We start from the raw sequence: 17176 nt of genomic DNA on the forward strand, positions 1-17176 counted from the left end.
CTGCTATATAAACCGTAGTGCTGGGTGGATTTTAATTATTACTATCTTAACGCAACACTACATGTTTCAACACTGTACAATGCCCTGTTTGGATCAGACAAATTATCCTAAAAGGCAAATAAATAGCTGATAATCTGAAAGAAAAACGATTTATCACGCCCAAAGCTAGAATATTTGAAACCAATTCTAACCCTTTAGTCTGGTTGATGTTGTAAAAAAATTAAGGCATTTAATATATAAATTAGTGTTTTTATATTACTTAGAAAAGCCGAGTATGCACACTATTTACAGAAAGCTTTGAAGTTTTAGTTTCTTACTTTTGCTTCTATCATCCTCCATGTTGAGTGTATAGAGTGATCCTTGCTAGTAGCCGTTACAAATGTTGAAAGGTTTCTCAGACAGGCTGTCCACACTGTTAAATCATTGATCAATAAACATTCACTGAATTGGATGCACAGTTTGTGATTTATTCAAGGTTTTGGAATTGAACTTAAAAACCAATTTGGGTTTAATTTGTTTTTACACAAGTGCAGAATCATGCTTCAATGTGAAGCAGAACAATGCCACCTAGTGGTGAATTTTAACATCTGTTCAACATTTTCTTGGTGAATTTTCAGTAACGTCAATTTTCAGCTCTTGTGGTCCTTCGACAGTAGTTCCAGGGGATTTGTCGTTGGCAAAGGTGAGATATGAGTATACGAGTCCACCTGACATGCTGGGGAAAATAATATCAATACATAATGAGAAATGTAATATCTTGAAATTCGCAGAGCAATATGTAAATGCAACCTTTCAGAAAGACCGTAAAGACAACTAAACTGGAGTAGACAGACCTACCAGATGCTGAGTCCAAGGAAGTTCTTCCAGGAGAAAATATAATCTCCACCCACGAAGATGCCGACATAAGCTACAGCAACATTCTGAGGAATGTGTAAATAAAAGGAACGTTAGTAAAATCATTCAGTAAAGGGGAATGTGGGATTTTTGAGGAGGGGGGTTGCATTGTTTTTGGTGAATTCATCAATTTGAACATAAAAGTTCATAAAAACAATTATTGGAAATTTCTATCTTCCTTTAAAATTGTTTTCAAGTATTGTACGCCATTAGATACAATGGGAAATACGCAAAACAAGCTAGTTTAAAACATTTTTTCCGTGCCTCTTAACATCGTAACGTTGCACAGCTACAAATATATTGTAGAGATAAACAACAACAAAAAAATTCTTGATGTGGTTTTATCGTATTTTTCAAAAACTTCAGCCAATAACATGGCCTGATCTGAAATCCACTATTGGACCACCCGGTTGTCTGCCTCACCCAACCACTGCACTTTACCATGTACCTAGGTCCCCCACTCGCACATTTTTCAACAGAACACCACTGGTGTGGGAGGGTCACAGCTCAATAATAGAGGAGGAGAAACAGCCAGCTGCTACCACTTAAACTTCAGGACGAACTACCGGAGACCCAAAAAGAAAAACATCATTTGAAGTCACGGACAACAAGAGATGTTTGTACCAAGAAAATGGCGACTGGTGGTTTGTAGGGGCTGCATGACTTAATATTTTTTGAAGCCGACAGTCAAGTAATGAAAATCTAGTCTACTGACTAGTCGTTGAGGACGTCATACACCTGAAGCGGGTTGGTTCGCGGGAGTTTTTGACAATCAAAATTGCACCCACATTTTCAAAGTTAAACATTTATTTCAACAACGGTAGTTTTTACATTTTTACTGTTCCCTTGCTTACAACCCTCGCCCCCCTCCCCCTACGTGCGGCCGCAAACTCACTGATGCGCCTGCAGCCTCTCAGAGTTTCTACTGCTCTAAACATTAAAATTATTTCATTTTCTGTTCCTCACTTCTGATTACCTTCAATGGAGTCTGTTTGTTGCAACCACCAGGTACAAAAACAAAACTTTTTATTTGACTATTTTTCTGTCCTGTCTGTTTATTATCTTCCTGCATCTCCTCTCAGTCCTAAAGAAAAACTGCTACCTGGGTTCATATATATTCACCTTATGAATTACCTTTGAACTGCAGTTCTAAAAGATCTACCGACCGCAAAAACAGCCGAGTGCGCGCCAGCCGCACCGGTGAGGTGCGTCACCGGAGGACAAAACAGGTGATGTGCCCCGCTCCACAGCAGCGAAACGCATCAGGCACAAATAAAAGACAGAAAACATAAAAGGAAATGAGCCGACATGAACAATCGCGTGTTAAATTTGTTTTTGAGGTGGTGACACCTAATTTGATAATTTTACTGTGGCTGTGCTCAGGACGCAGATGTCAGCAGCGCATCAACGATCAGAGCTTTGCATGTGCAAGCTGGTTAAGATTGGGGAGAGGGGAAGGTTAATTTGCAAAAGGGAAAAGGTCACAATTCAGTCAAACGTCCGTTTTACTGCGGGCGTCAGATACTGACGCTCTGGCACAGCGCGCCTGCTCCCGACGCGCAGGGGCTCGCCACCTGCTGTCTTTTCCGAGGACTGCATCTTGTCGGTCATTATCACGTGACAGCGACTAGTCTATGAAAGGCATAAAAAGTCACTACAGAGCAGTGAAGTCGACTAGTCGATACAACCCCTAGCAGTTTGTCTCTCGTTTACTGTGGCAGTGCATACTCAGGTATCAGGTGGGCGTGGCCTATGGATGACAGCCAACTGGACGTGTGAGAGTTCTGTGACCGTGTTTAAAAGCTAGCTTGTGTGGCAAGGTGGAGAAACAAGAGCCCCGGGCGGGATTCGATCCCCAGACTCTTGGGTGAGAGTCATGCGCGCTTACCAGTCAGCCAAAGGGACATCCCCTTGGCCAAGTAGCCAGGGCGCATGATCAATCGGGACACAGTGACAGGACGCCCACACTGCCACACTTGTTTCACAGTTCTGTCATTATTTGATCAATAGTTTAGGGTTTGTTGGGGGGAATTTTGGCTGCATTTGCACTTATTTTAAGTCTGGTGAGAATTTTAGGAGGATTTGCATATTAAGCCAGTAAGGCCCAATTCACACAACAGCATTTTAAAATTGTCAGAAAAATTTCAAAACCTGCGACCCAACACACGGTCATGGAAAATCACAGATTAAACACTTTTGAAGCTCCTGTGTGCGGCGACATGGCAAAAGCTACACACTACACATGAATCAATTTCACACATGAACTTTCACCGGTCAGATGGCAAACCTTTTGACTTTGGATAAAACAAACATGGCAGAAGAGGAGTCTACAGCCCGCTTGAGTCACTTCACTGATTGGCTACACGTCCCGTACATCAAGCAGCACACTCATTTGTCCTCAAAATCTGACCATGGTTATTATCTCCAATTTATTAACGAAATGGTGCCGATGTGCTCTGTAGAAGACCGGGGGTCTCATTTATCAAACATTGCGTTGAATCCTTCCTAAAACCGTACTTGAGCTCAGCAAAAAAAAAAAAAAAAGTACATATGCCAAGCAGGTTTGTGATCTGTCAAACATGGAGTACGCACAGCTGCACGCAATCTCCGTTTCATAAATCAGAAACTATCTAGAAAGGTTCTCAGCTGCTTTTTAGTCACATCCCGCCCTCACCACGCCCACTTACTGCCATAAATAGTCAATGCAAAGTGCCTTGTGGATCTCATGCATTTACATAAGCCAGCTGTTGCGGCGCTCCGCCAATGACGATGGCGACCGTAGATCAAGGCAGATCAAGGAAGCGCTATTTCACAGAAGCAGAAATTGAGGTACCTGTGGGTGAGGTGGAGAAATGCAAAACAAAAACTGAAAATCCACAGAGTGGCACAGCGTTGCTGAAGCCGTCAATGCTGAGTTCTTCAGAGAGATCTGTGGCGGATATAAAAAAAAATTGGTCCGATTGGGATTCAATCCCGAGACCCCCGAGTGAAAGTCGCGCGCGCTAACCAGTCAGCCAAATGGAAATCTCCCTTGACTAAGTAGCCAGAGCGGATGATCAATCGGGTCACAGTGACAGGACACACTGTCACAGACGCATGACATTCCGTCTCAATCTGCCCCCCTGCTGATAATCTGCATTCTGTATTCTGCGCTTCAGGCTGTTAGCATGCGTGTGGGGGTCTTGTTCTGTGTGAAAACAAAGCAGTACAAGTGATAATGTTGCAGGATTTCATAATTTTATCCTCAGCAGCAGCACTGCAGGTGCTCTCCATGTCCAAAATGTGTGTAAGCCAGGTCCTTAGTTGGGCACATTTTTCCGCTAAATTTTCTTTCATAAATCCCAAAGTTTGCGTGGAAAGTTGCTTACGCAGTTTTCTGACCCTGTTTTGTGCGTAAGCAAGCTTGATAAACGAGGCCCCTGAGCACTCTTAGCACACCACACACGGGGCAGGAAATGAGATACAATTATTTCTAAAACCACTTCGGTAATCAGGGGTGTTCTTAAGATGGACGGAAGGGGGCAATTGGGTCAAAACTTAGCAAAATGACCTTGCAGAGTAAACCGGGTTTTAGTGTAAGAGCTCTGAATCACCAACATAAGATGAACCTGAACCAAGAACAATGTAAGTGTTGGGTTCAGTGCCATCGATACAGCACTAAAACCGATTTAAATCAGATCTAAATGAACTTTGATATATTCTTTTTTTTTTGTTTGCCAAAAAACACTTTACATTGCACACTGCTGCATGAAATGTGCTCTATAAATAAACTGTTTGACCAATAATGAGCAAAACCCCTTTCTCATATTACAATGCAATATGGCTCCTTGGAAGCACGGTCTAAAGAAGTTAGTGGGTTCAAACCATTTGCATGACGCTGAATTTGTACGGACATTGTCCAAAAGCTGTCTAAAAGCTTTTTTATGAGCTTTGTTCAAATAGCTGCAGGAACCAGATGAGAGTTAAAACCTCCGAGGTGATCACATGCATCATTGTTGATTTCTGTTGCAAGGGCTGGCAAATCCTTCCCCCCATTAAGGGCAATAATCCAACTTTTACCAGCATGTTCTTACCTTTATGGCTCCGACTACTGTGGTAGTAAGTGCTGAGTTATAATAGCTACAGAGAACAATGGAGTACATCAGCACAAACCTGAAAAATACCAAACATAACAAGAGCTGTAACAAGATGTTTGCGACCAAGTAGTTCAAATTGGATCATAGTGACCAACCCCATGAAGCAGGACATCAGGAAACATATAACAAAAGTGACTTTGGCCCAGTCCCTAAACGTGACCGCCTGCAGTTAAAAACACAAAGAAGGTGGTCAGATAAAAAGAGCATTCAGCTCTGGAGCACAGACAAAACCTGCTACAGGTGGTCTTTCTACCTTATGTAAATCTCCGGTGAGCGCACTCGCCAAAATAGTGGGGAAGACGATGATCAGAGAGTTGTAAAATAAGACGCCATATTTTCCAAGTTCCTGAAAATAATAAGTGAAAATATTACATAGGTCCAAAAAAATAAAAAGTTGATCCAGAAACCCTTGTCTAATATCTGTAGATAAACTGTAAAAACAATGAACAGTAATTTAAAAAACGATTGTGCTATGCTATGACTACCAGCCTAGAAATCTAGACCGTCAGTTGCCGAAGCGAAATGATTTTTGCTGTGGATGTTGGTCTAGCCACGCTTCACTGGAACCTCAGCAGGTGTACCATTAGCCTAAGCAGTATTGTGTCATGCCAATCACAGTGCTCTGTTGGTTTTTGAAGGGTGGGAAGATGTGACTGAGTGGAACAAGATGGTGATGGCTCTTTTGAAACGGTTTGGGCATCAACTTTGGTCTTTTTAGAGTTGGGCTTTTCTTTGGGTCAAGAGCAGATAGAAGTCCTTAAGTCCTTTATTTAGAAAAAGGATGCATCTGCATCTTCTTTGACAGTGTAATGCAGACTGCCCTGTTGACTGACCTCTGTAGAGGTGAGTACATCATGTTGTTTGTTGTCCAATAGCATGTGGAGTCAATTTGAATAGGGAGCCTAAATCACACCCATCTACTTCGGGACCATGGGTCCCTGGAAGAATAAAAAAATGAATGCAAGTCAACAAGGCTAAAAATGCTCTTTTCCAATTCTGCTTGTTATGTTTCATGGATTTCACATATGATGTCCGTGAATATTAAAGAAGCTTTTTGATACCAAGAACGGGCTTATTTTCAAACAGGGGGAAATGCTATTTTAGATTTTGTGTGAAAATAAGTCCAGGACTACAAATGCGCTTCACAAAAGTGACGTCATCGAACTAGACACGAAGAAAACAAATGGAAAATGGCTGTAAGTTCAACGAACTGGTGTGGGAAGTAGATGGGCGTGACTTAGGCTCCCTATTACGACTATAGATTCCACCCCACAACAGAGCTCTCCCTATCGGCAGTGGCCAGACTACAGATGCCCCTCTATAAGACTGCTTGCTGGGCTATACAATCACGGAAGTGAGGGCTAATATAATTACCACACAAGCACCAACACACAAAATTATTTGCTTCTACCTGATCTCCAAGTTTTTTCTTTGTGTAAACACCGGTGGCTGCAGTGAAGGCATCATTGAGCAGAATGAAGGTGTAGCCCTCCACATCAAAGGCCAAATCAGAGCTAATAGAAGATGGAATCAAAATGTTATGTCAGAACTGGAACCAGGCCAGACCTGATCGATTAGACTGAAAGTATTGTTTACCTTGCAGCCACTATGGCACCAAAGACTATAGCCACAACACTGTAAACAATACGCCGTGGAAACGTTTTCCTGCAAAGAAAAACAAAGAACTTATTGTTTGGTCTGACAGAGTTTTCCCTGAATCCATTTGATCTGGCTGAGCTTTTCCGGACACTGATTTGTCAAGACGTCTGATGGGTTTAGAAGAAAACCTGAGGTTTGCTCCTCTGGTCTGATGTCTGACAATGTTTTCCTGGGACCTGAGAATGCCCTAAAATCTACACTGTATAGCTGAGGTTGTTCAGATGCCTTACTAGGACACCTGACAAAGATACCTCCTGTTTCACTGGAAGGGAAGTCCAGGGCAGACCCATAACTTGCAGGAGGAACTGAAGAGCTTCTATAGTCATGGAATGCCTTTGGATTGGGAAGAGCTGTAGAATGGTTCTGGGAAGGTTTGTCTGGACTACACCCATTAGCCAGTCCCAATTTGACTTTTCAGAAGTTTAAAATAACAAATGAGTGGATAAAATTTAAAACACACAGCTCTTTACTAATATTTGTATGTTTCAGTCAGTGACGAGCAGGTTGTGCTTCTTCGCCGTTTTGAACATCAGAAGCTGAAAAGATTAGGAGTCACTGCTGGACAAATATTTCACAAATTTCATAAAGTAAGAGTGCCACACTATCAGTTTCTCACCTTAGTATATATGCTTCCAAAATCATTGTCATCAGTATTGTGAATTTCCTTAAGACTGTAAACATGGGCAAACTGAAAAAAAGACAGGTTTTTGAGAAGATCCATGACTGATTTACCAATCTAAAATCCTGTAAATTGTTCAAATAAATAAGTTAAACCTGAGTTTTTGGGTGCTGGCCAGTCCTGTTACATGGTTCCCAACATTCAGCAAAGGTAGCGGGAAAATCTGCCCAGATAAATAAAATAAAAAAGAAAGAAACAAAAACATCTACTTAGAAGCTGGGTTTTAACGTATAAATAAAATAAAGTGCTTACCTTTAAGAAAACGCTCCTGTCAAAGTCTTGAAACTTCACAGTTTTACTCATCTTGGCCAAATAAAGGACAACGATAGTGGTGACCATCTGCATGAAGCACAAAACAAATAAAAAAGTGTTTGATTTAAAACGAAAGTTAAAGGAAACACACGTCACTTACTTGTCCAATTCCCAGAAATAAGTATGAGGGGAAGCTGTAAACACATCAAAACAGAAGCGAACGTCAGTAAACAAACAAACAAAAAAAAGTTTAAAGCTTCTTGTGGGCGCGTGCATGAATGCGCGAGACGGGGGTGGGGTGGGGTGACAGCGCGAGACCAACGTAACCCACCTGAAGCTTGTCAGCACGGTTTTATTCACCACGGTGATCAGAAACGAGCTACCGGCGTAAAAAAGAGCCGAGAGAAGCTTCAGGAAAGCGGGGTGTTCCGCCGCTTCCTCGGCGGACATGTCTGAACGCGTCAAAAACGCACCTTTAGCACTTTTTAAACACTATGTCCACTAAAAGCAGCCGCCTAGCTGCTGTTGTCGGCGTCTACTTCCTGGAACTCATTGGCCACAAAGGAAAGGGAAGGGACAGGTGGGCGGGCCTCACTCTGTTACATAAATCAGAGGCGGGAGTCAGGAATGTACAACAAAGCTCCAATAAATACATAAAAAAAAATCACCAATTAAACATCGTTGTTATAAACGGTCAACTTAAACGTCATTATAAAGTTTACAGGTGAAAAAGAGCAAATGTGTTTACATATAGGAAATCATAAACATTAAACTATTTGTTTTTACGGTTTACGCAACTTATTTCTCAACAATTTGTACAAAATGTTGCATGTAAACAGGATAACTGGTGAGATTTCATTATTTTACATCACAACTGACCTTTTTTCACGCTGAGACAATTTATTAAATTAAACTGTTGATTCAATATTTAAACTTTTACATTTTATCATTTCACTGACATTTTTTGAAGTGCTTCAAATAACTGGATAAGAAAAAATTACTGCAAAGACAGGAAAATCAAATAAAGACAGATAATCAAAAACTAACTGAAAGGATGCTAATTTGTTTTGGCTTGCTTTTAGCACCCCCTTGTTTCAGTTAGTAAAAACAAAAATAAAACTTCTCTTCGATGACCGAAAGGACTAATTTAAAGTCATTTGAGAACTTTTAAGGAAAGAAAAACACCTTTAAGTGGAAAATTCCCAAAAATGTAACTATTAGGCAGGAGAAACATACCGAATGGGTCAAAGCCACACTAAATAAAACAAAAACTAAAAGATGGAGGTCTGTTGGATCAAGGTTTAAAAACTTGATTATGAAATCAGAGGGCTGCCATCCAAAAGGAAGAGAAAATAAATCATCAAGCCAACAATGAAGAGCTTAGAGTAAATATATTAGGCCTCTGATGCTAATTTTGGAGCAGCATCTGCTGTCATTGCAACATTGAAGTTATTTTTAAAGTCTGATTTCAAGTAGGGACATTTTTCCAGTAGGGAAGTGTAAACTCATGCACATCTGGGTTTGATCAAGCTCTTGACACACCCATTGGGTTTGTTTAAGGGATAACAAATAATAAAACGTTTTATGTTTTGTGTGTTCAAGCAACAGAGTTTCATGTTGCTACACCGTTTGACCCAGAATCAGGCAGAAGAGCTGTCTGATCGCTGAACCACGTTAAACATTAAGAGAATTCCTGCATCAGTGGGCAAACAGACACAGGCTTATGACGTTTAACCCTTGAGAGGTATTGGGGAATATTATAGTATAGTTCCCATTTTTTCGCACATACCTATTTCCAATTAGAATTATATAACTTTGAAGAATAAAATCCTACCTAACGTGATTGTGATTCTATTTCCCACCACAAGGTGTTGGTGTTGGACAAGGCTTGATCTCCAGAAACTTGCAAATTTATTTTTCAGCAGCCAGACACAAAACAAAACTCTACAGCATTTTTTTCCCTTCTCTGTACATGGTTGGATGTTGTCTTTACAGTTTACACGACACATTCAGTAAAACGAATCCAGTCTGAATCAACACACTTTTTGTTCCACTTCTTGTGAAATGAGGCAACGCGTTGAGATAGTCTGAGTGTTGATGGATCCACGAATGAAGGAAAATCATGTGGATTATGTTTTAAAAAGGAATTCAACTGCTCACAGTATGTGTGACCTGCCGTGACTCCATGTTGTTGATGACATCAAAAAGCTCCCTCATTCCTTTGGACTGTGTGGATTTTATCCAAAAACAAAACAAAAGACCACAGTTTAAAAGCAAGAGCTCAAAGCTGAGCTCTCAGGATGTCACAAGCAACCGCAAGAAGTGAAACCTGCTCTGACATGAATTTATAAGACAGTATTTAACGAGGAAGAAAATAAAACCATAATTACCCAAAAGCTTTTAGGTTTGTCTTTAACTGACACAACCATCGCGTGACCCGATCCTGGAGGTTGCTGACTTTAATATAGGAGAATTTAGGCTAATTCTTTTGCAAAAAGCAAAGTCAGTCAAACCTGTTCATTGGAGGAAAAATTATTTAATTGTAATTTAAAATAGAACTTGTCTGGCAAATGGAAGAAGGCTACATTCTCCCAAAAGCAACACATCGTGCCACTTTCAAGAGATTCAAAAAGAAAAGAAACCAGGACACTGTTTAAAGCAATAAAGGCATCACTGGGTTCTGGTAAAGGTCAGAGGTCAAGATTCTACAACGAACATTGGGAAATGGTGGGTTGCAAGGTGGCAGGTTAAAGCCCCGCTCATTCTATCATAGTGGTGGCGGCCAGAGGGACCAGTGGTGCTGGTGTTCGGCAGCCTTGTTTCTGTCAGTGCCCCTGCCCCTGGGCAGCAACATTGTAGCTCATCACCAAGAATGTGTGACTGAGTGTGTGCGTAGTTTAATGACTGGTTGTATTGTAAAGCACCTTGGGGGGTTGAAGAACACTAGAAGACCCTACATCCAATACAGGCCATTTTTCATTTCCTATATCAGTGGATTAAAAATGGCATCGATGGAGAGTTCCAAGACGAAACAAGACTCTGCTGGTCGATAAAAACCCATCTTAGGTTTACCAAAAACATCTTGATGACCCTCAAGAGTTCTGAGAATTTTCCTGTTGACTGAGGTGAGTGTCATTTCAGAATAAAGCAAACCTACAAACGTGGTAGTGGTAGTGTTACGGTCCGGGGCTGCTACGCCGCCTCAGGACCTGGATGACCTACTGTAGTTGATGGATCTCTACAAGAAAGTACTGAAGAATCTGTGACCTTTGACCTTAAACAGACCATTCAATATGGCCGAATTAAAGGTTCCATATAATGCTATTTTAAACCTTGGAGAGCAAAGGTATGCACAGTTTATTACTTTTGGCACTATTGAGATGTCATTTTATACGAGTTATTTTTGTCAGCCTGAATTTGTACCTGGAAAAAGAACAATCTGTTTCAGTGAAGCTCCGCCCATGCCTGCTCTGACAAAACATGGGAACAACAGTGAAAAAGAAGCTGTTGATCTGGGTATGATAGTCCAGTACATGGACGTAATTTGGGGGGGTGGGGTGGGGGACATGTCCCCCCCACTTTTTCCAAAGACAAGTTTTGACCCCTGCACTTTTTACCATCCACAAACAATATTACTCTGTATTAAATTGTCACTGGTTGAGCTCTAGGACCAAGCGGAAAACAACCATTTGTGTTGAAGACGGTTTCCCATTAGAGCATACAAAGACCCCCCCACCCCCCCACTTCCCCCGTGTCCCCTCACTTCTAAGGGGGAAATTATGTCTATGGTCCAGTAGCTTAAGTATTTGTCAGGACTTCCAGTTTTGCCATGTGCTGACTCCGGTTCAATTCCCGGTGGCATTGGCGGTAATTTATTTAGACAGCTGAAACATATTTCATGTTTCTTTATTTTAGTTTTATTGATTAATTTCTGCAAACTATTTTGTGTCTCTAAAGATCTTTGAATGTGGTCATTTCCGAGCACCATTTAGTTGGTTTACTCTAAATAGTTGGCTAAATAAACAAAGAAAAGAAAAAACAGGTATTTTTTTATATCTTAAACAGTTTACCAATAAGGGGTTGAAAACATAATACAGGCAAGTGTAGCTAAAAAAAAGAAGTTGCTGCTGAGACACAAACCTGCACACCTGCCCAGCACTCCAACCACTGGACTACCAAGTCTGCTACAGCAGTTGTCTAAAGGTTGGTTTATGCTTGACGCGTCCGCGAGGTCCGCACAGCTCCGCGCGGCAAAATTGCGCCATTTTAACAACCACGCCCCTCCACCGCGCCTCCGCACGGCCCAAACTTTCCGCACCGCGCACCTAGGAAATTTTCTAACCACGCGGACGGTCGGACGCGGAAAAACATGGCGGACTGGCAAGAACTAGTATGTCAGAGGTTCGTAAATACAGACATTTGTATGATTCAGCTCTCAAAAATCACCGTGATAAACATGTTGTTAATAATTCTTGGAGAGAAATAGCTCGCACTGTCGGAAAAGACGAGGACGCTGTTAAAAAATGCTGGAATGCCATGTTGTAAACAACAGTAATTTTTACTTCTACTACGGTGTAGTGTTGGATGCATGCCATAGAGCTCCATGCTGCCCCCTACAGTTTGGGAGAATATTGGCTCACCGCAGAGACAAGCCGCATGAACCCTAAACGCTGCGAGTTGTGAAGTGCGTTCCATCCACGAGCCGCATCACCAAGCGGAAAGTAAATGCGTCAAGCATAAACCAAGCTTAAGCCACGTATCCTGTGCTGACCAGGGGAGAGAGCTTTCACACCAGAGACTAGCTTCCAGGGGAGGAGCATGGCCTGATGACAAAATTTATTTCCGTTGACTCATTACAGGATTTTCAAAGTAAAACTCAAAATTTGCTGCTGAAAATGCATGAATGCAGCCAAAAATGGGTTTGGATTGTCTTTCCATGAGGAAATAACAATATCACATGGTAGAAGAGCAGATGCCTCCTTTAAAAAAAATTTCTGCAAATTCCTCCATGGCGATTACAGTTGAGACTTAATAACAGCTGTCACCACTGAGGGTGTGACAGCCAGTTAGGTTTAGTTTAAGGGGTAAATGCATTCCAAATATATAATTGATAAAAACTTACGCAGTCATTAAATTTAGTACTGTGGTAACAACACAAATACTGGAAAGAAAACACCAACAGCTATATAGTTTTAAATAATCTACATGGAAATAAAATGCCCAAACAATCCAAGCAGTTGAGAATGAAGCTTAAACGTAGCCATCAAACTACGACTGGAGGCAGTTTTTGGCACGGGTCTATTCCGCGTCTGATGGAGAAAAACTGATATTAACATTATTGAATTGATATTAATGTCTTGACTGTTAAGCATCTGGTGTTTTAAACGTAGCTTCATCCATTTATTCTGTTGATTCAATTCAATTCAATTCATTTCTAAAATACTTTATTAATCCCAGAGGGAAACTCATTGCTGTAGTAGCTCAGAATAATAATAATAATCAAGTCATCAAAGAGTTGTTGTATATTCCAATGGCTGTTGGCAGGAAGGATCTCCAGTAGCGGTCAGTGTTGCAGCCAAACTGAAGAAGCCTCTGACTGAAGACACTCTTCCGTTGTCGGACAGTCTTGTGAAGAGAATGCTCGGGGTTGTCCATCATTTTCTTGATTCTCTGGAGAATTCTTCGTTGCATGATCTCCTCCAGTGGTTCCACAGTCGTCCCCAGAACAGAACCAGCCTTTTTTATTAGGCTGTTGAGCCTTTTCAGGTCCCTGCTTCTGATGCTGCTACCCCAACAGACAATGGCTGAAGAGATTACACTCTCAACAACAGACTTGTAGAAGATCTGCAGCATCTTGCTACAGACATTGAAGGACCTAAGCGTCCTCAAGAAGTGCAGTCTGCTGTGTCCCTTCTTGTAAACGGCTTCGCTGTTCTTTCTCCAGTCCAGTCTGTTGTCCAGGTGAACTCCAAGGTGTTTGTATTCCTCAACCACCTCCACTTCTTCTCCCCTGATGGAAACAGTGTTTGACTCCACCCTGTTTCTTCTGAAGTCTAAAATCATCTCCTTTGTTTTGTTCATATTCGAGGTCAGATGATTGTTTCCACACCATGCCACGAAGCGCTCCACCAGCTCTCTGTACTCAGCTTCCTGTCCATCTCTGATGCACCCGACGACTGCAGAGTATTTCTGTAGATGACAGATAGATAACAGGCCCCTGCAGGTCTTACAGGGAGGATGTTTTAGGAGAATGACCTAGCCTTGAACCGACCTTTATCAGTAAAACTCCCTTAAGAAAGTCCAGGAACTGCTTTGTTGATTTAGTGCACCTGGAGAAAGCTTAGTCTCGCTTTTTTACGGCTTTCCGCCTGAGAGTCTAAAGAATGTCAAAATGTGTGTGCGTTCATTTTTTGTGTGTGTGTGCTTAATAAATGCTTTTCGGAGGACGTCTGTCCGATGAGAGTGAACTGGCAACCGTTGTGTGGTGTGTATGTTTTCCTCTCCACTTTGCAAAGTCTAAATTGATTGTTTATGAATTGGTATTGGTGTTGATGGATTGATTACTATAACCCCCTGTGCTTTGAACTTTCCCTAAGGTAATCCTGGATTGATAAAATTACCCAACAGCATCTGCCTAGTGTTTTTTTATGGGAATCACTCAGTTTGGAATGCACCTTGTTAAATAAAACCACTGAGTTGAGGAACGCTTTCCAAAAGAACTTTGCAACCTTTGCAATGTGTCGCAGCATGTCTTTGTGAGACTAGTCACAACAGAGGAGGCAGCAAGGTTTCCATCCTCAACAAAGATGCGTTCCTTCAAAATAAAATCAGAAACCTTTTGCGCCTGTTGATGTTTCAAATTACATTTTGTTGAATTATAGTAAAGTGCAGATTATTTTTAAATGTTATGCTTGAACGCAAAACTGCATGACATTAAATTAAAATGAACATTTCTAAGCTCAGTGCACACACACACACACACACACACACACACACACACACACACACACACACACACACACACACACACACACACACACACACACACACACACACACACACACACACACAATGTAAAAGGGCTTTATAAAGATTAAAAGTGATTCTTCCTTTTATTTAGAGACTTGAGACAAAAATCTCAAACGCAAGCAACAGACAAGAACATTTTCATGAACTGATGGAGAAAATTCCATTTAATTATTTTACATTTGTCTGATGCTTTTGACACAATTGTTTCCTCCTACTAATATTTGGACCATTTTTTACAATTCAAACAGAAAGTGTTTTGTTTTAACTGAAATTGGTGCCTCCTTTCTGGTACCTCTCACCCATGGGGTGCCTCAGGGCTCCATTCTTGCACCTGTTTTATTTTGTGGATGACGCATCCCTTTGGCCAGTTGATACAAAATTCAATTGTTTATTTTATCATTGCTATGCTGATGATAACCGAGTTTACATGAGTAAATCTTTAACCCGTAAGGCTCTTTGTTAAATGCCTCTGAGTTGGTCCTCACTGTTTTGTGCTCTTTCTAAAAAAGATTTGGGTCACTAAATTAATAATCCACACATTTTAAGATGCTTTTGTGTTATTCTGTCAGGTTTAGGTCTAAGTTGTTTTTGTTTTAATGCTTTTGCTTCTTGTCATATCGGATTGTTTGGTGTTTTCTTCCATCTATTTTTATTTTGCATTTTATTTAATGGAAAACACTTTGAAATTTTCATTTTACAAGGTGATATATGAGTAAAAATGTATTAAATTTTTTACTTTTAAATGACTCCTTTATTTGTTTATTCATCTTTTTGACAGTATTTATTTTTTAGATGATTGAATGATATTTTCCAGAACCAGAGTGGTGCTGAGACTGACAATATAGCTGGAAAACAGCAGATAAATCAACATTCAAACTGATTTTTCTTTTTTCGTTTATTTATGAAAGCAATAGTACTGCAGTAGTATATGTGTTCAATTATCCAGAAGAAAAACAAAAACAATATCCTGCACTACAGACACACAACACAGATCTCCAGTAATTCCTTTGTACAAAAAATAAACAATATAAAATATAAAAATATAAGCTTTTTAATTAAAAAAAAGCTTCAGGGTTGCATAGAGCTGACGAAATAAAAAAAATCTGATTCATGATTTTTCTATTGATGATAATCACCATAATAATAAGTATCACGTTTTCAATATTCAAATTATAATGTAAAAGCTGGGCCTGAGAACTCTGCTTAAAAAAAAATCACATTTTTCAAAGCTAATGTATAAAATCTGCTTTTCATAATGTTAACATATTGCATATTCATGGTCATGCTATTAACCTTAAATGTAAAATTGTATTACACAAGTGTCTGAGACATTCTGATTCGTCTGTTAGTTTCTGTCCTTCGTCCCCATTTGCTGACGTCTCCTCATAATTTTTTCAAGAAATGGCTTCCATTCAAGACTGATGCATATCGGAGTCGTCTTGCCCGCTACGTACACTCTGTGAACACACAAGAAGTGTCATTGCAAAAATCCAGTTATAACATGTCTGTGTCAAATCAGCAGACAGCAGTGAGCGAACTTGGATCATTTTGGTCTCCATTTATTTTGTATGAATTAAATTTGACACCTACAGCAGTGCACTGATGTCACAGGCACCGGTGTCCTCCTGTAAGTACCACCGTTCAGCTTTGAGAAGGCGTCTTGGATTGAGCTTCTCTATTACACCGATGCAGCATTTTGGGATGCCAGCTACAAAATACAAGAATATTAAAGCAAAGATTACATTAAAAACGTGTTCTGTGCATACCTATAATAAAAGTGCTCTGTATCTAAATAAAGCTAGTGTTTTATTATGATTTTTATAAGACCTTTAATAACTTGGAAAAGATAAAACTAGAGATGGTTGAGAGTTTTGTATTATTCAGTGGTAAATTACAAGCAAGAAGAAAAAACTTTTTAAAATACACCAAGGCTTCTTTTAACTAGAAAAGAGTAAAAGAAGCAAGAAATTCAATGTTTTATTATTTTCTTTGCGCATATCGTTAAACAGCCGCTCTGTTCAGTTGAATAATGACGTAAATATTTGAGTGTGCACTTATATGACTGATATTCTGATGAAAGAGGTTTATTAAGGTTTTAAAGCGTGTGTGTGTGTGTGTGTGTGTGTGTGTGTGCATGTGTGTAAAAAAGTGCAGAACTTACCGTCAGTAGAGCTGATGGCCAAAGCACTCAGACAGACAATCACAAACGCAACCTTCAGATCCATGATGGCAGGGCAGCTGTCGGGTGAAAATTTCTCTGCTCTCTCTTTCCCTCTCTATATATGCAGACAGCCCACATGTGCACACACGTGCACACGCCTCCAGGCGCTGAGATTGTTTTTAGATCATCAAACAACTGAGCAGGTATCTGGATTTGGGATGCAGCTGAAAACTGTAAAGCGGCCACAAAGCTGTAATGATTTACAGAATTAAGATCTCTAATTTGATCAGATTGAGATTATTGAAACTGTTGGTGCAGGATTAATGCGGACGTGCTTCGACAGGTTTACTAACAGCTCTTTAAAAC

The 17176-nt window shown here is 40.4% G+C and overlaps 2 protein-coding genes across 2 annotated transcripts; both read right to left on the reverse strand.

The window, feature by feature from the left end:
* Window positions 1-446: 446 nt before the first annotated feature.
* On the reverse strand, window positions 447-8188 carry slc35d2 (solute carrier family 35 member D2). The gene is made up of 12 exons (XM_015972893.3): window positions 7952-8188; window positions 7781-7814; window positions 7621-7707; window positions 7464-7531; window positions 7306-7377; window positions 6627-6695; window positions 6442-6544; window positions 5284-5376; window positions 5126-5193; window positions 4968-5046; window positions 838-920; window positions 447-715 (listed from the first exon to the last, which is right to left on the reverse strand). The coding sequence occupies exons 1-12, from the start codon at window positions 8068-8070 to the stop codon at window positions 592-594; spliced, it is 999 nt and encodes a 332-aa protein (XP_015828379.1). The 5' UTR covers window positions 8071-8188; the 3' UTR covers window positions 447-591.
* A 7338-nt stretch (window positions 8189-15526) lies between these two features.
* ccl27a (chemokine (C-C motif) ligand 27a) lies at window positions 15527-16899 on the reverse strand. Its single transcript, XM_054731570.2, has 3 exons — window positions 16811-16899; window positions 16240-16357; window positions 15527-16106 (listed from the first exon to the last, which is right to left on the reverse strand). The coding sequence occupies exons 1-3, from the start codon at window positions 16872-16874 to the stop codon at window positions 15995-15997; spliced, it is 294 nt and encodes a 97-aa protein (XP_054587545.2). The 5' UTR covers window positions 16875-16899; the 3' UTR covers window positions 15527-15994.
* Window positions 16900-17176: the final 277 nt, after the last annotated feature.

Source organism: Nothobranchius furzeri, chromosome 17, assembly GCF_043380555.1.
Source record: "Nothobranchius furzeri strain GRZ-AD chromosome 17, NfurGRZ-RIMD1, whole genome shotgun sequence".
NCBI lineage: Eukaryota > Metazoa > Chordata > Actinopteri > Cyprinodontiformes > Nothobranchiidae > Nothobranchius > Nothobranchius furzeri.

Bases quoted from the DNA above. Each gene is read 5' to 3' on its own strand.
- slc35d2 (XM_015972893.3), bottom strand. From the start codon at position 8,070: ATGTCCGCCGAGGAAGCGGCGGAACACCCCGCTTTCCTGAAGCTTCTC. The intron at 7,815-7,951 runs GTGGGTTACGTT...ATGTGTTTACAG, and splicing joins ACCGTGCTGACAAGCTTCAG to CTTCCCCTCATACTTATTTC. The intron at 7,708-7,780 runs GTAAGTGACGTG...TGCTTCATGCAG, and splicing joins TATTTCTGGGAATTGGACAA to ATGGTCACCACTATCGTTGT.
- ccl27a (XM_054731570.2), bottom strand. From the start codon at position 16,874: ATGGATCTGAAGGTTGCGTTTGTGATTGTCTGTCTGAGTGCTTTGGCC. The intron at 16,358-16,810 runs GTAAGTTCTGCA...TGTATTTTGTAG, and splicing joins GGCCATCAGCTCTACTGACG to CTGGCATCCCAAAATGCTGC. The intron at 16,107-16,239 runs GTAGGTGTCAAA...GTGTGTTCACAG, and splicing joins TGTGACATCAGTGCACTGCT to AGTGTACGTAGCGGGCAAGA.